Source organism: Pan paniscus, chromosome 12 (assembly GCF_029289425.2).
Source record: "Pan paniscus chromosome 12, NHGRI_mPanPan1-v2.0_pri, whole genome shotgun sequence".
NCBI classification, from domain to species: Eukaryota; Metazoa; Chordata; class Mammalia; order Primates; family Hominidae; genus Pan; species Pan paniscus.
Genome location: NC_073261.2, coordinates 35,062,896 through 35,089,579, shown reverse-complemented (window position 1 = coordinate 35,089,579; position 26,684 = coordinate 35,062,896). Strand labels below are relative to the sequence as shown.

General features: G+C 50.0%; 1 protein-coding gene across 1 annotated transcript in view; it reads right to left on the bottom strand.

Moving 5' to 3' along the window:
- Nucleotides 1-7,965: 7,965 nt before the first annotated feature.
- The window catches only part of LOC100973968 (rho GTPase-activating protein 23-like), a 30,048-nt gene continuing 11,329 nt past the window's right edge, over nt 7,966-26,684 (bottom strand). Inside the window, exons 8-16 of the mRNA XM_055107281.1 lie at nt 24,774-24,895; nt 24,239-24,394; nt 20,785-20,863; nt 16,726-16,799; nt 16,356-16,445; nt 15,378-15,503; nt 9,091-9,134; nt 8,407-8,501; nt 7,966-7,985 (exon numbers count right to left, since the gene is read on the bottom strand). Of these exons, the coding sequence (XP_054963256.1) occupies nt 7,966-7,985; nt 8,407-8,501; nt 9,091-9,134; nt 15,378-15,503; nt 16,356-16,445; nt 16,726-16,799; nt 20,785-20,863; nt 24,239-24,394; nt 24,774-24,895 (806 nt within the window). The remainder of the gene's footprint in view (nt 7,986-8,406; nt 8,502-9,090; nt 9,135-15,377; nt 15,504-16,355; nt 16,446-16,725; nt 16,800-20,784; nt 20,864-24,238; nt 24,395-24,773; nt 24,896-26,684) is intronic.

Below are 26,684 nucleotides of genomic sequence, written 5' to 3'. Positions count from 1 at the left end.
ACCAACCTTGTATTCCTGGGATAAATCCCACTTGGTCATGGTGTATAACCCTTTGTATACGTTTCTTGATTTGTTTTGCTGGTGTCTTTTTGTTGTTGTTTGGAGACAGAGTCTGGCTCTCTCTTCCATGCTGGAGTGCAGTGGCGTGATCTCAGCTCACTGCAACCTCCGCCTCCTGGGTTCAGGCAATTCTTGTGCCTTAGCCACCAGAGTAGCTGGGATTACAGGTGTGTGCCACCACACCCAGCTAATTTTTGTATTTTTATTAATAGTAGAGATAGGGTTTTGCTATGTTGGCCAGGCTGGTCTCCAACTCCTGGCCACAAGTGATCCGCCTGCCTCAGCCTCCCAAAGTGCTGGGATTACAGGTGTGAGTCATCACACCCAACCGGTTTGCTTGTAGCTTGTGGAGGACTTTTGTTTCTATAGTCACAAGGGATATTAGTCTGAAGTTTTCTTGCGATATCTTTTTCTAGCTTTGGTATCAGGGTAATACTGGCCTCACAGTTCCTTCCTCTTCTTTTTTTGAAAGAGTTTGTGAGGGATTTGTATTAATTTTTCTTTAAATATTTGATAGAAATCACCAGTGAAGCTATCTGGGTCTGGAATTTTCTTTGTTGAAAGTTTTTAAATGACTAATTAAATCTTTTTCCATGTTGTAAGTCTGTTCAGATTATTTATGGGTTCTCCTTCTTATGTCAGTTTTGGTAATTTATGTCTTTCTAGGAGTTTTTTCATTTCTTCTATTTATCTAACTTGCTAGCATGCAGTTGTTCACAGTGTTCCCTTATTATCCCTTTACTTGTGTGTGTGTGTGTGTGTGTGTGTGTGTGTGTGTGTGTGTGGAGATAGACTCTTGTTCTGTCTTCTAGGCAGAGTGCAGTTACACGATCCCAGCTCACTGCAACCTCTGCCTCCCAAGTTCAAGTGATTCTCCTGCCTCAGCCTCCTGAGTAGGTGGGATTACAGGCGCCCACCACCACGCCTGGCTAATTTTTGTATTTTTAGTAGAGACAGGGTTTCACATGTTGGCTAGGCTGGTCTTGAACTCTTGACCTCAAATGATCCACCCGCCTCGGCCTCCCACAGTGCTGGAATTACAGGCGAGAACCACTGCACCCAGCCCCCCTTTACTTTTTATAAGTATTGATAGCTCCCTTTTCATGCCTGAGGTATTAATCTGAGTCTTCTCTTTTTTTTTTTTTCTCGGTCAGTCTAGCTAAACAGTTGTCATTTTGTTGCTCTTTTCCAAGAAAAAACTTTTGGTTTTACTGACTTTCTCTATTTTTTCTATTTTCTATTTCATTTATTTTTACTCATACCTTTATTATTTCCTTCCATTGGCTTTCTTTTGATTGAGTTTGCTCTTCTTTTTCTAGTTTCTTAAGGCAGAAGTTTAGGTTATTAATTAGAAATCTTTCTTCTTTTCTAATATTGACATAGTTACAAATGTCTCTCTAAGCACTGCTTTAGCTGCATCCAGTAAGTTATGTTATGTTGTTTGTTAGTTTCCATTCATCTCAAGATATTTTCTAATTTCCCTGTGATTTCATCTTTCACTCATTGATTATTTAGGAGCGTTTTTAAATTTCTACATAGTTCTAGCCGGGCATGGTGCCTCACGCCTGTAATCCCAGCACTTTAGGAGGCCAAGGCAGGCAGATCACTGGAGGTCAGGAGTTCGAGACCAGCCTGGCCAACATGGTGAAACCCCGTCTCTATTAAAAATACAAAAATTAGACGGGTGTGGTGATACACTCCTGTGGTCCCAACTACTTGAGAGGCTGAGGCAGGAGAATCACTTGAACCCAGGAGGCGGAGGCTGCAGTGAGCCGAGACAGTGCCACTGCACTCCAGCCTGGAGGACAGAGCAAGACCCACCTCGAAAAAAAATAAATTCTACATATTTGTTAATTTCCTCGGTTGTCATTTTCTAATTTAATTCCATTGCAGCTGGGGAACAGACTTTATATAATTTCAATCATTTTCCATTTATTGAGGCTTGTTTTAAGGCCTAGTATAAGTCTATCCTGAAGAGTGTGTCATGCGTAGCTGAGAACAATGTGTGTTCTGCTGCTGTGTGGAGTGTTTCGATGTCTTTCAGCTCTTGGCTTACAGTGTTGTTCAAGGCTTCTACTTCCTTGTTGATCTTCTGCCTCGTTGTTTTATCCGTTATTGAAAGTGGGGGCCGGGAGCAGTGGCTCACGCTTGTAGTCCCAGCAGTTTGGGAGGACGAGGTGGGTGGATCACGAGGTCAGGAGATCGAGACCATCCTGGCTAACACAGTGAAACCTCGTCTCTACTAAAAATACAAAAAATTAACCGGGCATGGTGGCGGGCACCTGTAGTCCCAGCTACTCGGGAGGCTGAGGCAGCAGAATGGCGTGAACCCGGGAGGCGGAGCTTGCAGTGAGCAGAGATCGTGCCACTGCACTCCAGACTGGGCAACAGAGTGAGACTCTGCCTCAAAAAAAAAAAAAAAAAAAAGGAAAAGAAAGTGGGGTATTGAAGTCTCCAACTACTATATTGAATGGTCTAATTCAGTTCAGTTTCCTTCAGTTTTATTAGTTTTTGCTTCATGTATTTTGGGCTCTGTTGTTAGGAGTATATATATTTACAATCATTTTATCTTCCTCATAAACTGCCTCTTTTATCATTATAAAAGATATTGTATCTTTAGTAACAATTTTTTTTTTTTTTTGGAGACAGAGTCTTGTTCTGTCGCCTAGGCTGGAGTGCAGTGGTGCTATCTCAGCTCACTGCAACCTCCGCCTCCCAGGTTCAAGCAATTAGGAGCTCCTGTCTCAGCCTCCTGAGTAGCTGGGACTATAATGCATGCCACCATGCCCAGCTAATTTTTGTAGTTTTAGTAGAGATGGGGTTTCACCATGTTGGTCAGGCTAGTCTTGCACTCCTGACGTCAGGTGATCCACACATCTTAGCCTCCCAAAGTGCTGGGATTACAGGTGTGAGCCCCTCGCCCAGGCTTCAGTAAGAATTTTTGTCTTAAAGTCTAATTTGTCTCACGCTTGTGTAGCCACCCTAGATCTCTTTTAATAACTCCTCACATGGTTTCTTTTTGCATCCTTCTACTTTCAACTCTTGTGTCTTTGACTCTAAAGTAAATCTCTCACAGATCATTTTATTTTATTTTATACATTCTGGGCTGGGCCTGGTGGCTCACACCTGTAATCCCAGCCCTTTGGGAGGCCCAGGTGGGAGCATCACTTGAGCCCAGGAGGTTGAGACCAACCTGGTTAAGATAGCATGACCTCGTCTCTACAAAAATTTTGTTTTTAAAATTAGCCAAGCATGGTGGTGTGGCCCCGTAGTCCCAGCTATTTGGGAGGCTGAGGTGGGAGGATTGCTTGAGCCCAGGATGTCAAGGCTGCAGTGATCTAGGATCACACCCCTGCATTCCAGCCTGGGCAATTGAGCAAGACCCAGTCTTATAAAAAGAAAATAATAATAATCCATTCTGCCAATTTCTGCCTTTTGATTGGGGTGTTAAATTCATTTACATTCAATGTATCACTAATAAGTTAGGATTTATGTCTGCCATTTTGCTAATTGTTTTCATATGTCTTGCCTTTTTTGTTCCTCTATTCCTTGATTCTGCCTTCTTTCTTTCCTTCCTTCTTCCTTCCTTTCTTCCTTCCTTCCTTCCTTCCTTCCTTCCTTCCTTCCTTCCTCCCTCCCTCCCTCCCTTCCTACTACACCTGGGGATGCATCTGCTAGGAGCACAGGCTACTGCTGCTTCATGGGCTCTGGGAACAGCTCTTCCTCTCTCTCTGTCTCTCACCTGGATCATTCCCATTGGCAAGTAAATATGTGCTTTCATCTTTTTTTGTTTGTTTGTTTGTTTTTGAGATAGGGTCTTGCTCTGTTGCCCAGGCTGGACTGCAGTGGCATGATCATGGCTCATCACTGCAGCCTCAACCTCCCAGGCTCAAATGATCTTCCTGCCTCAGCCTCCCAAGTAGCTGGGACTACAGGCATGACCCACCATGCCTGGTTATTTTTGCATTTTTTGTAGAGTTGAGGTCTCACTATGTTGTCCAGGCTGGTCTCAGACTCCTGGGCTCAAGGGATCCTCCTGCCTCGGCCTCCAAATGTGTTGGGATTACAGGCATGAGCCACCATGACTGGCTGCTTTCATCTTTTAATGAAAGTTTCCCTCAAGCCACATATTTTCCCATTTTTGTTCTGTAAATATCTCTTCACAATCGGACTTCTCACAAGAGTTGTCTATGTATGCGCTCTTCCCTCCCTCACTTTCCATCTGGTTTCTGCTCATTCCATCTGGTTTCTGCCTCCACTGTGCCTCCAAACCTGCCAGACAGATAGTCTATTTCTTCATTAGCTTAGTGTCTGTCTCTCAGTAGAAGATAAGCTTTGTGAGGGCAGGAACCTATCTGGCTCATTATTTATATTTTCAGTACCCAGCACAGTACTGATATAAAGTAGACATTCAACAAGTATTTGTGGTATTATCATATGAATTAGCCCTATCTTTTTCAAAAGCATTGTTAGGTTTTGGTATCAGGGTAATGCTGGCTTCATAAATGAGTTGGAAAGTGTTTGTTCCTCTTCTATTTTCCTTTCTTTTTTTTGAGACGGAGTCTCGCTCTGTTGCCCAGGCTGGAGTGCAGTGGCACAACCTCGGCTCACTGCAACCTCCTCTTCCCAGGTTCAAGCAATTATCCTGCCTCAGCCTCCTGAGTAGCTGGGATTACAGGTGCATGCCACCACACCCAGCTAATTTTTTTGTATTTTTAGTAGAGATGGGGTTTCACCACGTTGGCCAGGCTGGTCTTTAACTCTTGATCTCAAGATCCGACCTCAGCCTCCCAAAGTGCTAAGATTACAGGTGTGAGCCATGGTGCCCAGCCATCCTCTTTTATCTTCCAAAAGAGATAGTGGAGAATTGGTATTATTTCTTAAATAACTATTTAAATAACATTTAAATAATTCAAATATTTAAATAACTATTTAAATATATCAATATTTAAAATTATACTATTTTCTATTTAGAATATTTTAAAATTATTAAAGTAAATTGTTTAAACATTTAAAAAATTCCTTAAATATTTGGTAGAATTTAACAGTGAAACCATCTGGTCCTGAAGTTTTCATTTTTGGGGGGTTTTAAATTACATATTCAATTTCTTTAGGAGGTATAGGACTATTCAGGTTATCTATTTTTTCTTAAGTGAGTTTTAGCAGTCTGAATCTTTCAAAGAATTGGTGTATTTCATCTAAGTTATTGAATTTATGGGCAACTTTATGCCCATAAATTCAATAACTTAGGGGTCTATAGCCAGGCGTGGTGACTCACGCCTTTAATCCCAGCACTTTGGGAGGCCAAGGGGGGCGGATCACGAGGTCAGGAGATCAAGACCATCCTGGCTAACCTGGTGAAACCCCGTCTCCACTAAAAATACAAAAAATTAGCTGGACGTGATGGTGGGCACCTGTAGTCCCAGCTACTCGGGAGGCTGAGGCAGGAGAATGGTGTGAACCCAGGAGGCGGAGCTTGCAGTGAGCTGAGATGGTGCCACTGCACTCCAGCCTGGGTGACAGAGCAAGACTCCGTCTCAAAAAAATAAATAAATAAAAAATAAAAAATAACTTAGGGGTCTGTAGTGATGTCCCTCTTTCATCCCTGATACTGATAATATGTGCCATCTTTCTTTTTATTCTGTTAGTCTGGCTAGAGGTTTATCAATTTCATTGATTTTTTTTCAAATAACCAGCTTTTGGTTTCCTTGCTTTTCTTCAACTGTTTTCAATTTCATGGATTTCTGCTCCTTTCTTTATTTCCTTCTGCTTGCTTTAGGCTCTCCAAAGACCTTAAAGGATATCTGTTTTATTTATTATAGCACCCCACAGATTTACTGATATTCCCATTTTATAGATGAGGAAGCTAAGGATCAGAAAGTGGTTAAGTAACTTGCCCAATGTCCCAAACTACTAAATGGTGGAGCCAGAACTCAAACCCAGGACTGTCTGACTCCAGAGTCTGTGCTTCTAACTACCGAGTGACATTGCCTCCTAGCCACATAACTCCCAGGCCAGGTCCTTCTACTACAGCAGATGCCTCACCAAACACTGCCAAGGTAAGCAACTTCTCAGCTTACCTTGGGCACTCGGTACCTCCTGCCTTCCCTCCCAGGGACCATCAACTTTCCCCACAGTCCAATTGCCATTCCCTCAATTCCCTTGAACAAAAACCAAAGTGGGCTGGCTTGTACAGGGATCAAGCCTTCAGAATTGCCTTCATACGTACCTTGGACTTGACTGAACTACAGGTGGTAGAATCTGTTGGTGAAAGACAGAAAAAAAAATGGAAGTTGCATCAGGGAAAAAGAAAGTTGAGTCTTATGCACACAATTCCTCTCCTCAAAGGCTTCAGAAACCAGGGAATTCTGAAACATGAGATCTCCCCAGGCCCTAGGAGTATGATGGACCTCTTATGTCCATCTATGGGAAAGGGATGGAGCAGAAAATGATGTTAATTGCCACTTCCTCTAGAGGCAGGAAGTGACATCAGGCTGCCAGCCACTGGCCCCTCATTTACCGATGGCTAAGGGCAAGGGGGCATTGTCTTTGAGCCTAGTTCCTCTCCCCTTCTCCGCCCGTCCCTGTTACTCTGAAGCACTGGAGAGAAAATGCCAAATATCAGGTGCAGTCCGTGGAAACCACCACAGTGAAACACAGCAAATCACAGATGCTCTGGAGAAATGGAGACCACACAGTGCACAGAGAGGTGGGTGCCCTACATCCACCCCCGAGCACACAACAAAGAAGAGGGACCACATGAATAATGGATAAAAGGGCAGAAATGAAATGGGTGGGATGCAGCAGGTGGAGTGGGCTGGTGATTAGAGCCTTGATAGGTTCCACCTCCAGACCTGGGGTCACCCTGCTTCATGGGCAGGGTCCCCAGTTATCACCCAGTTATGAAGGAGACTAAAAGCATGATTTCTATGGGACTTGGGTCCCACTCCCTTAATATCACTGGGGTGGAGAAGGAACCAGAAACACGTCCTGGTGGGTCCTCTCCAAGGCTAAAGAGGGAGCAGGTTGGTCCAAGGGCCTCCTGGGGTCCCACAGGGTAGTGGGCAGGTGTGGTTAATCCACACTCTCTGGCAGGCAAGTTAGATGCCCCCCTCTCCGGACCCCTCCCCCTGCACAAGGTGAGAAAAGCAAGATGGGCGACCACACATGACACACGGGGCGCGGGGGGTGGCAGGTGATTAGAAGAGACACGGGGTCCCTCTCTGCCATCCCACCCCCATGTCTTCTGGCCCCTCCTGAGCCTGCCTCTGGTGACTAGGGAGCTCCTGTGTGCCTCTGTCAGAGACAAACAGAAATGCTAAAACTAAAGGGAGGGACAACAATGGCGGGGGGAGGATTCAGTGGCTGCAGCCACAAAGGGAGTGGCCCTCATCTGTCTCTGAGCATGTAAATCATCTGTCCTCTGCCATGAGAGGGCCACAGGCCCTGCAAACAGGACTTAGGGCCCCGGTTTCTTAAGCAGGAGGAGGCGGCCCATTGGGGTGACTGAGGCAGGAGTTAGAGATAAAGAGAAGCTTCTGGGCGTGGCATCGCTGGTCTCCAGAGAGTGTCGGTCCCCAGCCCGGATGACTAGCAGTGGTGAGACTCGGCAAAGAGAGGCCACAAGGTCTGTGGCACTGCAGAAGGGCAGCAATTCGATGTCCCGGTGTCCAGGCAACGGGGAGGGCCCTGGGCCCAGTGAGTGCCTCCTTCCTCCTGAGAAGGGGCTCTAGGATGGGAGGGGCATGGACTGCTGGGGTAAGTGGATAACAAGCAGGGGTAACTGGCATGTCAGTGTGGGGTCCTCACAGTCCGGGACATTCTGCCTGCGTCTGTGCCCACCCAGTCTTCTTATAATCACCCGCCACTGTTAGTGACCGAGGCCGCGACACTGCACTGTACCCTTTAAATCTCCAACAGGTCCGCTGGAGGAGGGGAGGGGGAGGAGAAGAGAAAGGGGTGGGAGGAGAGCACGGGGAGAGGAGGAGGGAGAGGTGGGGGTGCAAGGAGAAAAGGAAGAAAAATTAAAAAGAGGAACATGCCCAGAGGGACACAGCCAGCCCATGAGAAATTAAAGGCTGAGGAAAGAAACCAGTGAGAGAGGGGGAACAAAGCTCCAACCCTGCCTGGGGCGGGGCAGCTGCACAGACAGGAGGTGGGCATGGGGCAAGCTGGACTTCCCCAGGGAGGGAGAAGGCCCCCAACAGCCCCATCTCCATGGTGGCTGGCAGGGGAGGGCCCCACTGGGGTGGCACAGGGAAGCTGGGCATCTGGCCAGGCATCTGGGACCCTCAGGAATGCAGTGTCCACCCTCCCGCTTCCCCACTCCCAGGCTCCTGTGCTCACCTGACCCCAGGTCACCAGGGGGCACTGTCCTGCCAATGTTGGGCAGGAGGTACTCAATGTTGGGCACTGCCTGAGGCTCCTTGCTGCCCACAGGGCTCTGCAAACAGGAGGAGGGGTCAGCTGGCATGCCCTCGGATGCTGGGCTGCCGACCCCCCAGAGGGGGGTGCCCTGATGACAGAGCCCGTGTCTCCTCCATCAGACCGGGCTCACTGGGGCAGGGACCATCTCCCTCATCAGCCGGGTGCTCTTGAAGATGATTCCTACATGTCCCCTGTTAGACAGCTTTGTGCCTTCCTCAACATCTCAGAACCACGAAGGCCAGAGCGGCCCCTTCAGCTAGGGGCAGGAGCTGTGTCTCCCGCACTAGACTGGAACTCCTCCAACCTAAGTCCTTCTCAGTAGCCTGGAGGGCAGGAGCTGCCTTTACTCCTGAATTGGGTTCCCTCTGAGCAAGGCCTGTATCTCCCCCATTTAGACTGAGGATTCCTGAAGGCAAGCTTTGTGCTTCTCTATCAGGCTAGGGGCTCCTGAGGAGAGGGTCTGTGTTTCCTCCATCAGACTTGAGGGAAGCCTCAAGGACAGACACCTTCCCCAGCTTAAGTCTCGCTGCCTGCCCCACCCCCAAGGACTGGGGCTCACCCCAGATCAGCCCCCATGCCAGCCCAGCCCGCAGCATCACTTACTCTCTCTCTCCCTTGTCCTCTTCGTCACTGAAGAACCAGTCTGACTGCAGAGAAGACAAAAGGAAGGGATGAAATCAGCATGGGAAAGAAGAGTCTCTTCCACCTGCTCATTCCAGAGGACCCACTCAGGTGGCAAGGGGCGCCTCTCTCTCAACAAACCCCAGGCTGGCGGGGCTGCAAAAGAGGGCTCAGAGGGAGCTTGATGGACACTAAAACCTGACTCCACAGACTATGAAAAACCCTGGGGGAGAGAAAAGGTGGGACCCCAGTGTGGGAGGAGACACAGCAGTGAGTGGGAGCGGCCACCTCAGACGGGAGATAGGCTTAGGGAGAGCTTCGCTTTTACTTGCTTTTCTCTAAACACTGTCCTGGGCACACCCCTATGGTATACTCCCCACACGAGCCGGGGGGCAGGGAGGCACCAGTGCCGTTAGTGTTGGCCAGGTCCATGGCTGTGACAGCTGAGCATGCCCCAGGCCACCTGCCACCCATGGGTGCCACACTGACAACAGGGGCGTCACATACTCAGCCCAGAAAAGGAAAATGACAGGAGAAAGGTGTTGGAGGTTTCCTGAGGGGCAGGAGGCGAGAGCTTTCTCATAAAGGCCAAGCAAGAGACAAAATAAAGACCCCCACAGTTTAATATATTTTGTAAAATTTGAGAATCTTGAAGATAAAATTCTAAGTTTTCTGAAAAAAAAAATCCAGATTGCTTATAAATGAACACCTATCACAGGTACTTGGAACTTTCAGCAGCAAGACACAAGAAGACAAGACAAGAAAGTAAGTTTTGATGTGTTGAAGGAACCTAGAATTTTATACCCTGCTAAACTCTCATTTAAAAAAATGAGAATGTAAAATAAAGCTATTCTTTTTTTTTTTTTTCCAACAGAATCTCACTCTGTCACCCAGGCTGGAGTGCAGTGGTGCAATCTTGGCTCACTGCAACCTCTGCCTCCTGTGTTCAAGTGATTCTCTGGCTTCAGCCTCCCAAGTAGCTGGGATTACAGGTGCATGCCATCATGCCTGGATAATTTTTGTATTTTTAGTAGAGATGGGGTTTCATCATGTTGGCCAGACTGGTCTCAACTCCTGACCTCAAGTGATCCACCCACCTCCACCTCCCAAAGTGCTGGGATTACAGGCATACCACAGATTGTTTTAATCACCCCTTAAGTGAACCTCCTGCTCTCTGGAGCCACCACACCTGGCCTTGAAATAAAGCTATCCTGAGACAGCAGAAAATTTATTACACAAAGACTCTCTTAATTGAATACTTGAGCAAGTAAAGAGATGGACTTCGGCAAGCTCCAAGAAATAACTAAGGCACTTTTGGCTTTTATTGTATTTATTAATTTATTTTTGAGATAGGGTCTCTCGCTGTTATCCAGGTTGGAATGCTGTGGCATGATCCTAGCTCACTGTACCCTTGAACTCCTGGGCTCAAGAGATTCTCCCACCTCAGCCTCCTGAATAGCTGGGACTACAGGCATGTGCCACCTTGCACAGCTAATTAAAAAAAAAATTGTAGATTTTGGGATTACAAGCATGAGCCACTGCACCCACCACTTTTGGCTTTTAGATGTGGTGGAAGGAAGACACAGAAACTGATAAGCATTAGAAATTGACAGTGACAGGCTGGGTGCAGTGACTCATACCTGTAATCCCAGCACTTTGGGAGGCTGAGGTGGGTGGATCACCTGAGGTCAGGAGTTTGAGACCAACCTGGCCAACATGGTGAAACCCGATCTCTACTAAAAATATAAAAATTAGCTGGGCATGGTTGTGCGCACCTGTAATCCCAGCTACTCGGGAGGATGAGGTGGGGGAATCACTTGAACCCGGGAGGCAGAGGTTGCAGTGAGCTGAGGTCGCACCACTGTACTCCAGCCTGGACAACAAGAGTGAAACTCCATTTCAAAAAAAATAAATGAATAAAAATTAAGGCAATTACCCTTTACCCCCCTCAACACCTATGAAAGAACAGGAACAGGCAATTTATAATCTCATTATGTAGACTTAAAACACACAAAGAATATTATATATATTTAAGGATAGCCATGCATTTACTATAAGTGGAAGGTGTCCTGGAAGGACACATATTAGCCTATTAAGAGTGGGCACCTAGGGGAATGAAGAGGGGAAACAAGGGGACTTGCCTGAGCATGCGCCATGAGCCTCAGTTATTATTGCTCATGATCTGACATGTGATTAAATCAAACAGCACAGGAAGGCCAGAAGGGAAACAAGAAAGAGATAGAAGAGAAGAGAGCAAAGGAAGATAAGAAAAATGCAAGCTCTGGCCGGGCACAGTGGCTCACACCTGTAGTCCCAGCACTTTGGGAGGCTGAGGCAGGTGCATCAGCTGAGGTCAGGAGTTCAATACCAGCCTGGCCAACAGGGTGAAACCCCAGCTCTACTAAAAATACAAAAATTAGCCCGGCATGGTGGTGTGTGCCTATAATCCCAGCTACTTGGGGGTGCTGAGGTGGATCACTTGAGCCCAGGAGCCGGAGGCTGCAATGAGTGGAGACTGCGCCGTTGCACTCCAGCCTGGGCGACAGAGTGAGACTCTGTCTCAAAAAAAAAAAAAAGAAAAGAAAAGAAAAAGAAAAATGGAAGCTCTGGAGTCAGTTATCTTGGTTCGAGTTCACCTTAGCCAAGTTACTTCCCTCTGTAAGTCTATTTACTTATCTCTAAAATGGGCATGATGTGAGCACCTCCTTCTAGGCCTGAGGAGGATTGAGATGAAATACTGTATGGAAAACGTTGAGTGCAGCACATTGTTAATGTATAATAGATGTCAGCTACCGTTATTCAAAAGTGCGGCTTCCAGAGACAGGCTGACCAGGGGGAGCCTGAGGATCGGCCCAAAGAAGCCAGCTGTTAACTCGGGTTGGAAGGTGCCCAGAAGTACTCTGCAAGCCACAGCGTCTACAGGAAGTGCCCGGCTGGCCACGGCTCTCAAGAGGAATCCACACTAGTTCCTGCCACCCTGTTTCTGCACATGCTGTTCTTTCCGCCTGGGATGCCCTTTCTCCTGCTCTGCCTGGCTAAGTTCTCATCATGGTCCTCTAAGGCAGTTCAAGAACTCCATGACTATGACCCCAGCCCTGCACCCAGGGCCAGGGTGGGTCCTTCTGTGGGGCTTCCTTGGACATAGCCCAGAGCAAAAAGAGATGCAGCTCTTACTCTGATAAACATTATTAAATGAATAAATGAATGAGAAACATCATTTTATGGATTTTTTTTTGTGTGTGTGGCAGGGTCTCACTCTGTCACCCAGGCTGGAGTGCAGTGTTGCAATCTCGGCTCACTGCAGCCTCCCACCTCAGCCCCCCAAGTAGTTGAGACCACAGACACGCACCACCACACCCGCTGGCAATATTCCTTCTGAGCAGGCTCCCATTCACCTCCGTGTTCCCAGCATGGGGATCTGTCTCTGGCATGGAATAATGACCACGAGGAAGAGAATGACAGTCAGTTCTCACACAACACTTAGGACCTGCCAGGCACCGCCGTGAGTGCTTTAGCAGACATTCACAACAATGTGAGGTAAACAGTATTGTCATCTCTACTTTACAGGTGTGGAGACTGAGGCACAGCAGGTAAGGAACTTGTCCAAGGCCACACAGCACATAGGAGCAGGCTGGCCCTAGAGCCACTGCCATCAATCCCCCACCCCAGGGGGCACTTGGCAGTGTCTGGAGACATTTTTGATTGTGACAACTAGAGTGATATTCCCAGAATCCAGCAAGTAGAAGCCAGCGATGCTGCTGAAAGACACACAGAACAGCCTCCCACAATAAAGACTTATCTGGACCTCAGTGGTCACTAGTGCTGAAGCTGAGAAACATTAAGTATCACTGCCTTTGCTGAGTGAGTCCCTGAGCAAATGCCCTGGGTGATCTTTGTTTGGGTTCCACTTGACTTCGTAAACATAGGTAGAGGCTCCTGGCAACTTGCCCGCTGTAAGATCAGACATCCAGGTTTGCTCTCCTCTCTGCTCTGCCATTATCTTGCTGCGTGGCCCTGGGCAAGTCGCTGTTCCTCTTTACCCCTCAGTTGCCACCCTCTTTCCGACATGAAGACTGGTCTGGGTGCCCCAAGTGACAGCAGCACTGCCCTGGCTATGGAGCCTCTGGGCTAGACAGAGCTGGCACGCTTGGGTGGGCAGGCTTTCAGGGCTTGCAGAGTGGGTGGCTCATTCCCTTGACAATCAGCCAGGGCTGGTTACGTTCAAATGCCAAGGAGGCAGAGAAGGGAAGGACACTAGCTCAGTTAGCTCTCGGGAATGAATCTCTGAGTAGAAAAGCCCAGCCTGGCCGGGCGTGATGGCTCACACCTGTAATCCCAGCACTTTGGAAGGCCGAGATGGGAGGATCGCTTGAGTCCAGGAGTTCAAGACTAGCCCTGGCAACATAGTAAGACCTCATCTCTACAAAAGAATACAAAAATTAGCCAGTTGGGGTGGTGGTGGCATCTCTAGTCCCAGCTACTCAGGAGGCTGAGATGGCAGGATCGCCTGAGCCTGGAAGTGGGCCATATTTGCCAACTGCACTCCAGTGTGGGCGACAGACTGACTCTATCAAAAAAAAAAAAAAAAAAAAAAAAAACAGAAAGCAAAAGAGAGAGAAAGAAAGAGAAAGAAAAGCCCAGCCTGATATAACCTCAATTAGCAATTTACTCATTCATTTATACTCCACAAACACTGAGTATCCACTGTGTGCCAGGCGCTAGTGTCAGTGCTAAACGAGACAAACTCCACCTTCTCCACCCTGCCCAGAGCAGGGACTCCCCCTTGGGGCTTTGGCCTCCTTCCTCCCTGAAGGCTGCAGTTCCTGACACCTCAGCTGACCTCAGACCTTGGGCTTCCAGGGGCTTCTCCAGGAGCACAGGGCCAGACACCCACTCTTCCCTGCTGCTGCCCCCAAAACACACCCTCCTGGGAGGTTCTGGGGCTCCCTGGTGCCCTGGAGAGCTAAGCTTTCCCAAGGCCTCACCAGGATCCCCGACGCTGCAGGGCAGCCCTGGCCTCCCAGACAGCTCTGGAGTGGTGTTCCCAGTGTCCGGATACAGCAGGCTGTGATGCTTCCTCCTGTGGCTCGGAGCCCTGAGCATGCAGTGAAGGAGGAGATGGGCAAGCAAGGCTGTTAACATGGCTCAGCTGCCCACCACCTCGCATCCTTACCCTGGCCCCCTCCCTCCGTCCCAAGCCAGCTCAAGGACGGACCTAGGAGTCTGGCCTTTGGGTTGATAGCAGGAGGAAAACACAGGCTTTGGTCAGTCAGATCTGGCTTGAAATCTTGGGCTGCCACTTATTAGCTGTGTGACCATGAGCAAGTTGCTTTGCCTCTCTGAGCCTGTTTCCTCCTCTGTAAAATGGGGGTGATAGGGCCCAGCTTTCCTTCCCTAAAGTGTCTAGGGGGCTTGGGACTGAGGCTTCCCTTCCTCTGACCAGCTGCCAGTCTTATTTCCCCTGGCAGGAGGGGCTCTGTTCTCATCCTCTGTGGGCTGTAACAAGAATTGGAAATGGAAAATCTATGATTCATAATGACATCTGTGTGTGCCCCAGAAGGCGGCAGTGGTGCCTTAGGGTTGGGCTCTGGAAGACCAAGGCCTCCTGAGCCCTCTGCTGGCCACTCTGGGTTCTCCTCCGCCCATGCACAGTAACAAGAACCTACAGGACCACGGCTGTTGGCATCCAGGAATCCATGAGAAGGGAGGTGGCCAGCCCAGTACATGCCAGGCACTGGTGCAGGATCCTGCCTCAGGCCAAGGCCCTGTGCCTTGCCCCATCTACCCCTTGTTACCATGGACATCACCACTACCTCCCCAAAACCTCAGTGGGGCCAGCAGGGAAAGTCACTAGAGCCGGGGCCTCCTGATGTCAGGCCAGACCTTGGCCCCCATCTGCTCGTGTCTGCCAGGACACCTCTCCAGGGGTCACCTTCTGAAGCTGCCCCTTCCGCCCTCCACCTGTAGCACCTTCCCTGCCCTTCCTCCTCTTCTGCCTTTCCCAGGCATCTTGGACGCTCGGGGGCCTCTTGACTCTCCTGCTGGGGACACAACATCCCAGGGCAGCAAGGATTCCAGGATCCATTCCTGCCTTGCCTTGAAATGCAGCCCATGGCTTTGGAGGAGTATATACCACCCTAGCAGCATGCTCTAAAGCTGCCGAGCCCTTCCTGGGGCACACCCCGCCAGGCTGAGCAAGAGTGAGGGGCTCAGAGGAACATGGCCTGGGCCCCAGGGGCTGCCGGGTGACCCCCAGAACAGGGGCTTACGTGCTGGATCAGTGTCTCCACGATCTTGTAGCGGTCAGGCATGTGGGTCACCATGTCTGTCATGTTGTCCTCAGACGTCCTCACCAGTGTCCGCCCAAAGACCAGGGCCAGGTTCCGGGGTTCCATCTGGGCAGCAGGGAAAGCAGGTCACTGTCAACATCCTGAACTCAGTCCTCCCTCACTCTGGCCCCTAAGGCCTCTGTCCCCAACTACATCCTCACCAGTCCCCAGCTTAGAGGGTGGACACCCCCTTGTATGGGCATGGAGATGCTTGATGAGTAGAGCATAGGCCAGATTTCAGCCCCTTTCATTCCCAGGCCCAGCAGCCATGAGCAGTGCCCAACCTGCACACCTATACAGGGCAGCCCTGAGTGGTCAGTGCCAGCAGTGGGAGACCCTGCAGTAGGAAACATGTTGGAGGTCCCAGGGGTTATTTTAGGCCTGGGAAAAAATCCGATCACTTCCAGGTGCCTGTAATCCCAGCTACTCGGGAGGCTGAGGCAGGAGAATTGCTTGAACCCAGGAGGTGAAGGTTGCAGTGAGCCGAGATCGTGCCAAGGCACTGCATACTGAGTGGCAGAGTGAGACTTCGTCTCAAAAAAACAAACAAACAAAAAACGCAAAAAATCCTATCACTCCCCTCACTTTCCCCACTGCAGAACCAGAAGGCATAAGGGGTTTGATGAGGAAAATGCAATGCGAGGGACTTGAGCTAAGTCGGAGGATGGCAATGCATCGGATACGGGGAGCCAGGGTTCCCTGCCTCTGGAAAGCCCTCAGAAACTCAGGAGATGGCTCTCTGGGGGAAAGCACTGACCAGCATGTAGGAGCGGGATGGGGACAGAGCAGTCATAGGAGGAGGGCGTGCCTAGAGGGGCCTGAGTTATTGGACCTGCAGGAGCTCAGTGTGTGCTGAGGGCCCCCACACAGTAAGTCTGTGCTTGCCTCCCCCAGACTCCATGCGGGACTCCTACCCACCTTGTTTTTCTCAGAGTGGTCAGCGATGGTCTTGAGATGGCCCACAAGGAATTTGAGCATTTCATAGTAGTGTCCTGGGAGACCCCGGATCTGAGCAGAAGAGAGGAGGGGAATGGGGACAGGCTGTAAGGGCCTGCCCCTGTCCTCCGTCACCACCATGCCCCAAAGATCTCCCACTACCATGCCTCAGGGAGTCTAGAACCTATCCTCTAACCGCCAGTTCTCTTGTGTGGATGGGGAAACTGAGGCCCTGAGTGGAGCAGGGCAAGGCCACAGGGGTCTTGGGCAACACTGGACTCCCTGCCTCCTGGGACAGAGGTGCTCAGGCAGCTGCCCCACCTCGTGCCTGGCAGCACCTCTCTCTCCTTACCAGCTTCTGCAGCGTCCTCATCCGCTCCCGTGCATCCTCAATGCAGTTGGCCTCGATGAAGTCGTTGTATTTGTCTAGAACACAGCAGAGACTCTTTAGAGAGGTAGGGGCAGCACCTTCCCCTTTTCTCCAGGCTGAGGGCCCTGCTGGGAGGGCTGTGTTTTGAACTCCTCCAGTTCGGGGGCTCCAACATGGGTGACAGCCTCTTGTGTATGTGAACACACCCACCACAGCTGCACTTACCACAGCTGCACTCACCACAGCTGCACTCACCACAGCTACACTCGGGTGTGCACCTGACCTGGGGTAGCCCAGCTGTGTTCATGTGGGAGGCAATACGACCTGAGGTGCATGCTGATCGCAGAAAAGGGGTCCATGCCCCTGTCTCCAGGACATGGACACCAAGGTTCAGCAGGTCAGAAGAGAAGGGCACCTGGAGAGGGGGAGGGGCTTCAGACAGCCTCGACCAAGGATTCCCCCAACTCCCTTCAGAACAATTCCATGGGGACCTTTAAAGAATGGAACATGATAAGCCTATTCTGAAATTCATCTGGATGAGCTAATGCACAAAGACAGCCAGGAATAGTTTTTAAAGAAAGAGTAACGCGGGAGGATCTGCCCTACCAGGGACTGAAACATCCTGAATGGATGGCACAGCTGAAGCCGGCTGGTACGGCAGAAAAGGCAGAGCAATGTTAAGGCTAGAAAGGGGGGAAGCGGGCCATGTGGATATTTATTATATGATAAAGGCAGCACTTCCAATCGGGGGGAGGGATGGGTGCCTCAACAGATGTCCCCGGGACAAATGGCTACCATCGGGGGCGGGGGGGATCATTTCCAGCTCACAATACACAGACGCAATCACACGGCAGAGCCAATTGTGAAAATTATAAAAGCACTGGGGAAAAAATAAGAAAATATTTTTATAATCCTAAGGCCATCCTAAACATGAGATGCAGAATCCATGAAGAAAAGATGAACAGCTTTGGTCACATTTTAAACAATTGTTTTCGGCCAGGCATGGTGGCTTACGTCTGTCATCCCAGCACGTTGGAAGGCTGAGGCGCATCAGCTGATCACTTGAGGTCAGGAGTTCAAGATCAGCCTGGCCAATGTGGCAAAACCTCATCTTTACTAAAAATATAAAAATTAACTGGGCATGGTGGCAGGTGCCTGTAATCCCAGCTACTTGGGAGTCTGAGACAGGAGAATGGCTTGAACCTGGGGAGGCCGAGGTTGCAATGAGCCGAGATCGTACCACTGCACTCCAGCCTGGGTGACAGAGTGAGACTCAGTCTCAAAAAAATAAATAAAATTAAATAAAAATAAAATTAAAAATTGTTAGGCAGGGCGCGGTGGCTCACGCCTGTAATCCCAGCAATTTGGGAGGCCAAGGAGGGTGGATCATCTGAGGTCAGGAATTTGAGACCAGCCTGGCCAACATGGTGAAACCCCGTCTCTACCAAAAATACAAAAATTAGCTGGGCATGATGGTGGGCACCTGTAATCCCAGCTGTTCGGGAGACTGAGGCAGAAGAATCGCTTGAACCCAGGAGGCAGAAGTTGCAGTGAGCCGAGATCGCACCATTGCACTCCAGCCTGGGCGACAAGAGTGAAACTCTGTCTCAAAAAACAAAACAAAACAACAACAACAAAAAATTTGTTTTCAGTTTCTATACTGCAAAGTGAAAAGGCAAATGGCAGGCCAAAGCAAATATTTGCAAAAACTAACAAAGGATTAATATGTGTAAAACACAAAGAGCTTTTCTCCCACAAATCAACATAAGAAAAAGATAAACAACCCAACAGAAAAATGGGCACATGGTCTGATCAAGCAATTACAGAGAAAATAGAAACAGCCAATATGCTAATGAAAAACGATTTAATCTCCCTAGTAATGAGGGCAATGAAAATAAAAACAATAATGAGATACCATTTCTCTTATCTGATTAGCAAAAGTTTAAAATATTAATAATATTTAATGCTGTCTGGGTGAGGTGGCTCAAGCCTAAAATCCCAGCACTTTGAAAGGCCGAGGAGTGATGATCACTTTAGACCAGGAGTTGAAGACCAGCCTGAGCAACGTAGTGAGACCCTGCCTCTACCAAAAAAAAATTTTTTTTTAATTAGATGGGTATAGTGGCACAAACCTGTAGTCCCAGCTACTCAGGAGGCTGAGATGGGAGGATCACTTGAGCCCAGGAGGTTGAGGCTGCAGTGAGCCATGATTGCGCCACTGCATTCCAGTCTGGGCAACAGAGCAAGATCCTGTGTCAAATAATAGTATTTTTATTTTTATTGTATTGTATTATTTATTTATTTGTTTATTTATTTTGAGATGGAGTCTTGCTCTGTCACCCAGGCTGAAGCGCAGTGGTGCGATCTCGGTTCACTGCAACCTCTGCCTCCTGGGATCAAGCAATTCTCCTGTCTCAGCCTCCCTAGCAGCTGGGACTACAGGCACCCGCCACGACACCCAGCTAATTTTTGTATTTTTAGTAGAGATGGGGTTTCACCACAGTCAGGCTGGTCTTGAACTCCTGACCTCAGGTGATCCACCCGCCTCAGCCTTCCAAAGTGCTGGGATCACAGGCATAAGCCACCATGCCTGGCCTTCAAATAACAATAATAGTTGTAATATCCAATGCTGTTGGGTATGTGGAGAGACAGACTCCTACATTGTTAGTGGGAGTCTAAATCAGGGACTCTTTCTCAGAGTGCAATTGACACTGGTCTCAGAAAGGTTCACCAGGACTTTGACCCAGCAATTCTACATCTAAGAATCCCCTTAGAGAGCACAGATCCAGGCGTGCAAGGACTTATTCAAGGAAAGCCATTGCAACAGGTTGTGTGATAGCAAACATTTGAAGACAAGCTAAATATCCATCAATAGAGGAGTACTTAAAGAAATTATAGTCTATTCAAACCACGAAATTCTATGTGGCTGATTTAAAAGAAGAATGAGGTAGAGCTCTCTGCACTGACATGAATGAATCTCAGAACTACAACTCTGCTTTTGTTAAAAACAACTCAACCAGCGGTGTGCTGGAGTCCGCTCACACCAGCTCCTGAGAGCGACTGTGTGCCTCTCTTCCCAATTCCATGTTGGTGACATCATGTTGGTGGCTTGAAATAAACCATGGTAGGAGTATTTACACCATGGAAGCTGGAAAACGCTAGGCATTAGGGCTTTTTTCTCCCAGAAACAGATGTTAAACATCTGCCAGCACACCCCTGAACTGACCCAACTCCAAACCCCACGCAGGCACGTGTGTATCTCTGCCATGCATATAAGAGGGCCAGGAGAGAAACACAACAGATTGTGAATAAGCAGTTCAGCAAATGGCCAAAGCCCATCGGAGCCCGACGCCTGGGGTGGAATCCTGGCTCTGCCATTTACAACCTGTGTGACCTTGGGCAAGGCATTAAACCTCTCTGAGCCTTGGTTTCCTCATCTGTAGAGGGAAGACAATAGCACCTTCCTCATGGAGTTGCTGTAGGGAGTTGTGCTTGGCACACACTAATGCTCAGAAAATGTTAGCCACAACCTCCCGTGAAAGGGAGGAGGAGATTCACAGGGTCCTGTGCTGTTTTTATTCACATCTGTACAATCTATGTTTTTTTTAATAAGCTTTTGTGTTAAAAAAAAAAAAAAAGCCAGCGTGGTGGCTCATGCCTGTAATCCCAGCATTTTGTGGGGCTGGGGCAGGCAGGAGGATTGCTTGAGCCCAAGAGTGCAACACCAGTCTGAGCAACATAGTGAGAAACTCCCCCGATCTCTGAAAAAAACTTTTAAATTAGCTGAGTGTGGTGGTGTTCACCTGCTGTCTCAGCTACTCAGGAGGCTGAGGTGGGAGGATCGCTTGAGCCCAGTAGCTTGAGGCTGCAATGAGCCGTGATTGCGCCACTGCACTCCAGCCTGGGCGACAGAGCAAGACTGTCTCCAAAATAAATAAATAAATAAAAGAGTAAAACCAACAAACCAAATGCAAAAGTAGTGGTCAGGGTGCGGCACAGACTGGTGTCCCCTCCCCACCCCCACTTCCACCTCCTACTCACCAGCAGTGAAAAGAGGCTCAGGCAGCTTTCGGAAGAAGGACTTGAGCAGGCTGTTGATCACATTGAGGTCTTGCCAGCGCTGGGGGAGGAGTCAGATGTCAGGCCACAGGTAGGCCTAGCCCAATGCCCATGCCTCCATGATCATTCACCCCAGAGCCCAATCAAGCCCACCAGGCCCTCCCTGGGACCCACTTAGACTAAGCTCTCTACTCATCAGGATGGTGGCAGCAGAACTGAGCCCCCACAGAGGTCCTGTGCCCACACTCACACTTGGCCCCAGCCCCTCCCTGCTCCGGCCAGCGCGTGGGCTCCAACACCTCCCCATTCACAGAAAGTCCCAGGCACTGTGGGGACACAGTAAGTGGCAGCTGCTGCCTCCACTGGACACAGTTTAAGCATCCGTGACACAGCAGTCATTCATGCCAGCTCCTTCCTGTCTCAGGTCCTCTGCATGTGCTGGTTCGCTCAACCAGAATTTTCCTCCCCGCCTCCACACAACTGGCTCCTCATCCCCGCCTAAAAGTCGCTCTTCAAAGAGGCCTTCTCTGACCCTCATAGCTAAAGCAGCCACCTTCACCACTGCCCTGGCACCTGCACCCCAGCCCTGACTTTGTTTCCTTCATGGCGCTTAACCCAATTTGTCATTATTTTCTGCTTTTGTTTCTATGTTCATGCCTGTCTCCCTGCAGGACTGTAAGCTCCAGGAGGAGCCAGGATCCCGTCTGTCTCATTTCCCACTGTGCTCCTATCACCTAGCTAGGACAGTTAACCTGATACTTACATGGCCCTAAATCAGTAGTTCTAACAGAAGGAGGCAATTTTGTCCCCCAAACTCCCACTCCACCCCCAGAGGACATTTGACAATGTCTGGAGCCATTTTGATTTTCCCAACTGGGAGGTGACACTTGCATCTAGTGGATCGAGGCCAGGGATGATTCCAAATTTCCTCCAGTGCACAGGGCAACCCCACACAACAAATAATTGTTCTTCCCAAAATGTCCACTGAGGTTGAGAAACCCTACTCTAAAATAAATGGTTGTTGAGTACAAGAACTAACGGCCGGGTCGTTGTCCCTTCTGTCCTCCAGGGGGCACCATCACCCCACATTGCAACCAAGTCGGGCACAGCCGCCTCGCTGGGAATGGCTCAGAATAACTCAGGCCCAGAAAGCGACCTAATACCCCCAACAAAGAGACACAGCACAGCAGTACACACACTCATTACAATGGATCCACAGCTTAATGCCAGACAATCCCATAAACAATACACTCCCCACAGGCTCACCAGGGGTTAGATTCATCCCCCACTACACTTACTCCCAGCACGACCCACAACAAATGACACAATGATATCCAAGACAAAACAACACACCCAATATACCTTGTATATTGGCCCTGGCTTGGACCAGTTGCCTGCCAGCATGACCCCCTCATCTCACACACACCCAGTGCGGCTCCTGCCCACCCGACTCCGTTACCTCCTGGCCCTCAGGTGTGAGCTCCTCTCATCTCCCAGCTGCCAAACCCAATGCCCTGGCCAGTGCTTCCTGGCTCCTCCAGAGTGAAGTGTCTGCCCTCACCCCAGCGTCACCGGCGGTCCTCTCCTTCTGTCCCACTCAGCACGTGGCCCCTGCTGTTCTGTGGCCCACCCTTGGTCATCCCATGCCCCAGCTGCAGCAGGACCCATGCCACTCTCTAGTCCATGCTCAATCTAGCGCCTGTTTATGCCCTCGCCCCATGCAAGGGACTTTCCATACCCCAAATCCAATGGAGCCACTCCCTGAGATGGCCCCTCCCTTCCACCTCTCCTCACGCTGCCCTACTCCCTGGTTTCTGCCAGGGGAAGATACCACCAGCCCCAGCTCAAACATGAGGCTCTTCCTCGCCCCTCCTTCCTCCCTCTCATGCAGCCAACTCTTAGGGTTGCTCCCATCCTCCCCCTTCCCCCGGGACCACCAAGTCCTCCCGACACTTAGTGCTTCCATAGATCAGCGACTTCTCCCCAGACCCCTGCCCTCCGCATTCGTATCCAATGGACATGAGCAGGAGCATTACTCTTTCTTGAACTTTGTACTCACGATGCCTCCCCAGCTTAAGAACCATCAAAAGCTCCCTACTGTCCATCAGATCAAGGTCAAAGTCTTCAGTGAAGCCATCAAATGCCCTCTCTGTCCCCCTGGGGCCTCACCCTCCCCACCTTCAAGCCCAGGAGGTAGATCCACTCTCTGTCCTAACCCTCAAGCCCTCCCTGGCCCTTGCTGGGGTTTTGGAAAATGCCATCATCTCACACCCCGAAAGGCTTCCTGTCCACCTGCCCCCTCCTATTCATTCCTCCAATACTCAAATCCTCCAGCCACCACCTGCTCCAGCCTGAGCACCCTTTCCTTCCTCATCACAGTGTGGTCCCTGATGAGAGATCATCTTTTTCTCCTGTCCACAATTTCACACACACTTGTCTCAGCTCCTCATTCTCCAAGGACAGGAAGACTTGTGTATTCCATGAGCCTTCACATGTGTGACTCATGGGACATCACTGCCCATGTTCATGGTTTTCCAAAATATCTTTTTTATCAGAGCCCCTTTGGGCAAATAAAATTGTACGTGAAAACCCAGTACAACAGACAGGGCAAAGCAGGGTTGCTCTAGCAAGGACACAGGGTCCTGACCTGACCCTGGCCTCCCAAGGCCCCTCTGGGGAACCCTAGGACTCTGGGAACACCCTTTGAGAATCGCCGGCCCTACTGGAAACACTTAAGTGTGATTGCAGATTCCTTCACAGGCTGGTCTCATCTCGCCTGATCAGCCACTTCTCTTTCCATGTTGCAGCCACCCAAATGGCTGGCCATTCTAGAAAACATCATATATTCCCTTTTTCTAAGCCGGCAGTTTGTAAAACATGATCTGTAGGCAATATCTAGCCACAGCCTTCTTTTGGATGGCCCTTGAGCTAAGTATGGTTTTTACGTTGTTAAAGGATTAGGAAGAGAAGGAGGAGGAAGAGAAGGGGGGAATGCAACAGAGCAAACTACAGCAGAAAATATTTACTCTCTGCCTTCTACAGAGAAAGCTGGTGGACTCCTGGCACACTTTTCGTGTCTACACCATTGCGCAGGCCACTCTGCTGCCTGGAATGCCCTCACCTGGCTTTCACCAGCCTTTGGTGAACTCTACTCATCCTAAACACTTGGACAAAACTGCCATTTGTGAGCCTCTGCCTCAGAGCTCCCCAGGCCATGACTGCATTTACTTGGTCAGCTTCAGCCTGGGGTGATGCCCATCCCCAGGCTGGCCAGCGTGGGCAGTTGCCATCTTGCCCATCTTGGTGTTCTGGACCAATGCCGGGCATGTCATAGGGCACAATGCATGCAACACAATAGACCACAGAACTCTCCAAGCGGAGCACCACCCACACACCATCTCAGCCCCCCTTCCACAGACCCCCCAGCTTCACCCACCTCATCCTGCTGGTTGATGTCACCAGGCCCATGGTTGAGCTGCTCCTGTAGGCTGGACACCACTGCATTGTTGCCAGGCACTCGGTAAAAGCCTGTGGACTCCAGCCCTCGTGCCTCCACAATGTGACAGCATGCAGCCACGATTAAGGGGACATGCTGGGGACACAGGGGAGGGGTGTTAGGGGGGACAGGGGCCAGAGGAGCTGGGGAGGCCAAGAAGGGGACAATGTAAGGCCCAGAGCTGCTGCCAGGAACCCTTGGGGGGAACAAAAGGCCCTTGCTGCCTCCAGTCTGGGAGCTACAAATGACACCAAAGCCTCACCATGGTCTGAGAAGGAGCCGGGCTCAGCCTCAGCCCTGCTGCTCCCTCCCTGGGAGGCCCAGGGCAGGCGGGGACCTTCCCCTCTCTGGGCTGTTTTCCCAGCTGTGTTTGTACAATGAGGTGGAGAGCTTGTTCCATGTCCCTTGCTGCTCTGACCCTCTGTGCCTTGGTCTCCCCCTGCCGGGCCTGCTCTGGCATGTGGCAGAGACCCACCTGGTTCTCCGTGGCTGGCTGGCACTCCTCCAGCCTGACCCCAAATGCCCTTGGGGCAGCCTTCTTATTTTTCTTGATGATGTTGATGCCCCAGGGGGTTTTGGGGGCTGCAGCAGTGTCATCTGAAGTGGGGGAGACAGAGGCAGAGTGAGCTGGAGTATCCAGGAGGGTCGCACACATTCACTGCCACATTCACACATTTGGACGTATGGGGATTACATCAGAGAAGAAACCAGATGCCCAGGGCTGATGGGACATTGTATGGCAAGAGAGAAGGCCTGAAGGGGAGGATGCTTACCCCAAAGGAGAGGCCCAGAGCAATGCAAGGACTTCTGTGTGGCTCGTGGGCCAAAACTACAAGGCGGAAGCCATAGAACTTTGTTTCTTTAGAGACAGGGTCTCTGTCGCTCAGGCTGTAGTGCAGTGGTATGATGATAGCTCAATGCAGCCTCAAATTCCTGGGCTCAAGCAATCTTCCCTCCCCAGCCTCCCGAGTGGCTGGGACTATAAGCTCATACCACCACACCTGGCTAATTAAAAAAAATTTTTTTGCCAGGCACAGTGGCTTATGCTTGTAATCCCAGCACTTTGGGAAGCTGAGGCCGGCAGGACCACATGAGGCCAGGAGTTCGAGACCAGCTGGCCAACATGGCAAAACCCTGTCTCTACTAAACATACAAAAATTAGCTGGGCGTGGGCTGGGTGCGGTGGCTTACGCCTGTAATCCCAGCACTATGGGAGGCCGAGGCGGGCGGATCACAATGTCAGGAGATCGAGACCATCCTGGCTAACACGGTGAAACCCCGTCTCTGCTAAAAATACAAAAAAATTAGCCAGATGTGGTGTCGGGCACCTGTAGTCCCAGCTACTCAGGAGGCTGAGGCAGGAGAACGGCGCGAACCCAGGAGGCGGAGCTTTCAGTGAGCCGAGATCACACCACTGCACTCCAGCCTGGGCAACAGAGCAAGACTCCGTCTCAAAAAAAAAAAAAAAATTAGCCGGGCGGGGTGGCGCATGCCTGTAATCCCAGTTACTAGGGGGGCTGAGGCACAAGAATCACTTTAACCCAAGAGGTGGAGGTTGCGATGAGCTGAGATCATGCCATTGCACTCCAGCCTGAGTGACAGAACAAGACTCTGTCTCTAAATAAATAAATAATATATAAAAAAATATTTTGTAGGGATAGGACCTTGCTATGTTACCCAGGCTGGTCTCAAACTCCTGGCCTCAAGCAATCCTCCAGCCTCAGCCTCCCGAAATGATGCTGGGATTATAGGTGTCAGCCACCATGCCTGCTGGCCCAAGGGAACAACTTTCTTTTTTTTTATTTATTTATTTATTTATTTTTTCAAGACAGGGTCTCACTCTGTCACCCAGGCTGGAGTGCAGTGGTGTGATCTCGGCTCACTGCAACCTCCACCTCCCAGGCTCAAGTGATTCTCGTGTCTCAACCTCCCAAGTAGTTGGGATTACAGGCGCACACCACCACGCCCGGGTACTTTTATTGTATTTTTTTTTTTTTTTGAGATGGAGTCTTGCTCTGTCACCCAGGCTAGAGTGCAGTGGCGCGATCTTGGCTCAATGCAAGCTCCGCCTCCCAGGTTCATGCCATTCTCCTGCCTCAGCCTCCTGAGTAGCTGGGACTACAGGTGCCTGCCACCACGCCCAGCTAATTTTTTGTGTTTTTTAGCAGAGATGGGGTTTCACCTTGTTAGCCAGGATGGTCTCGATCTCCTGACCTTGTGATCCACCCGCCTTGGCCTCCCAAAGTGCTGGGATTACAGGCGTGAGCCACTGTGCCCGGCCTTTTGTATTTTTAGTAGAGTTGGGGTTTCGCCATGTTGGTCAGACTGGTCTTGAACTCCTGACCTCAGGTGATCTGCCTGTCTTGGCCTCCCAAAGTGCTGGGAT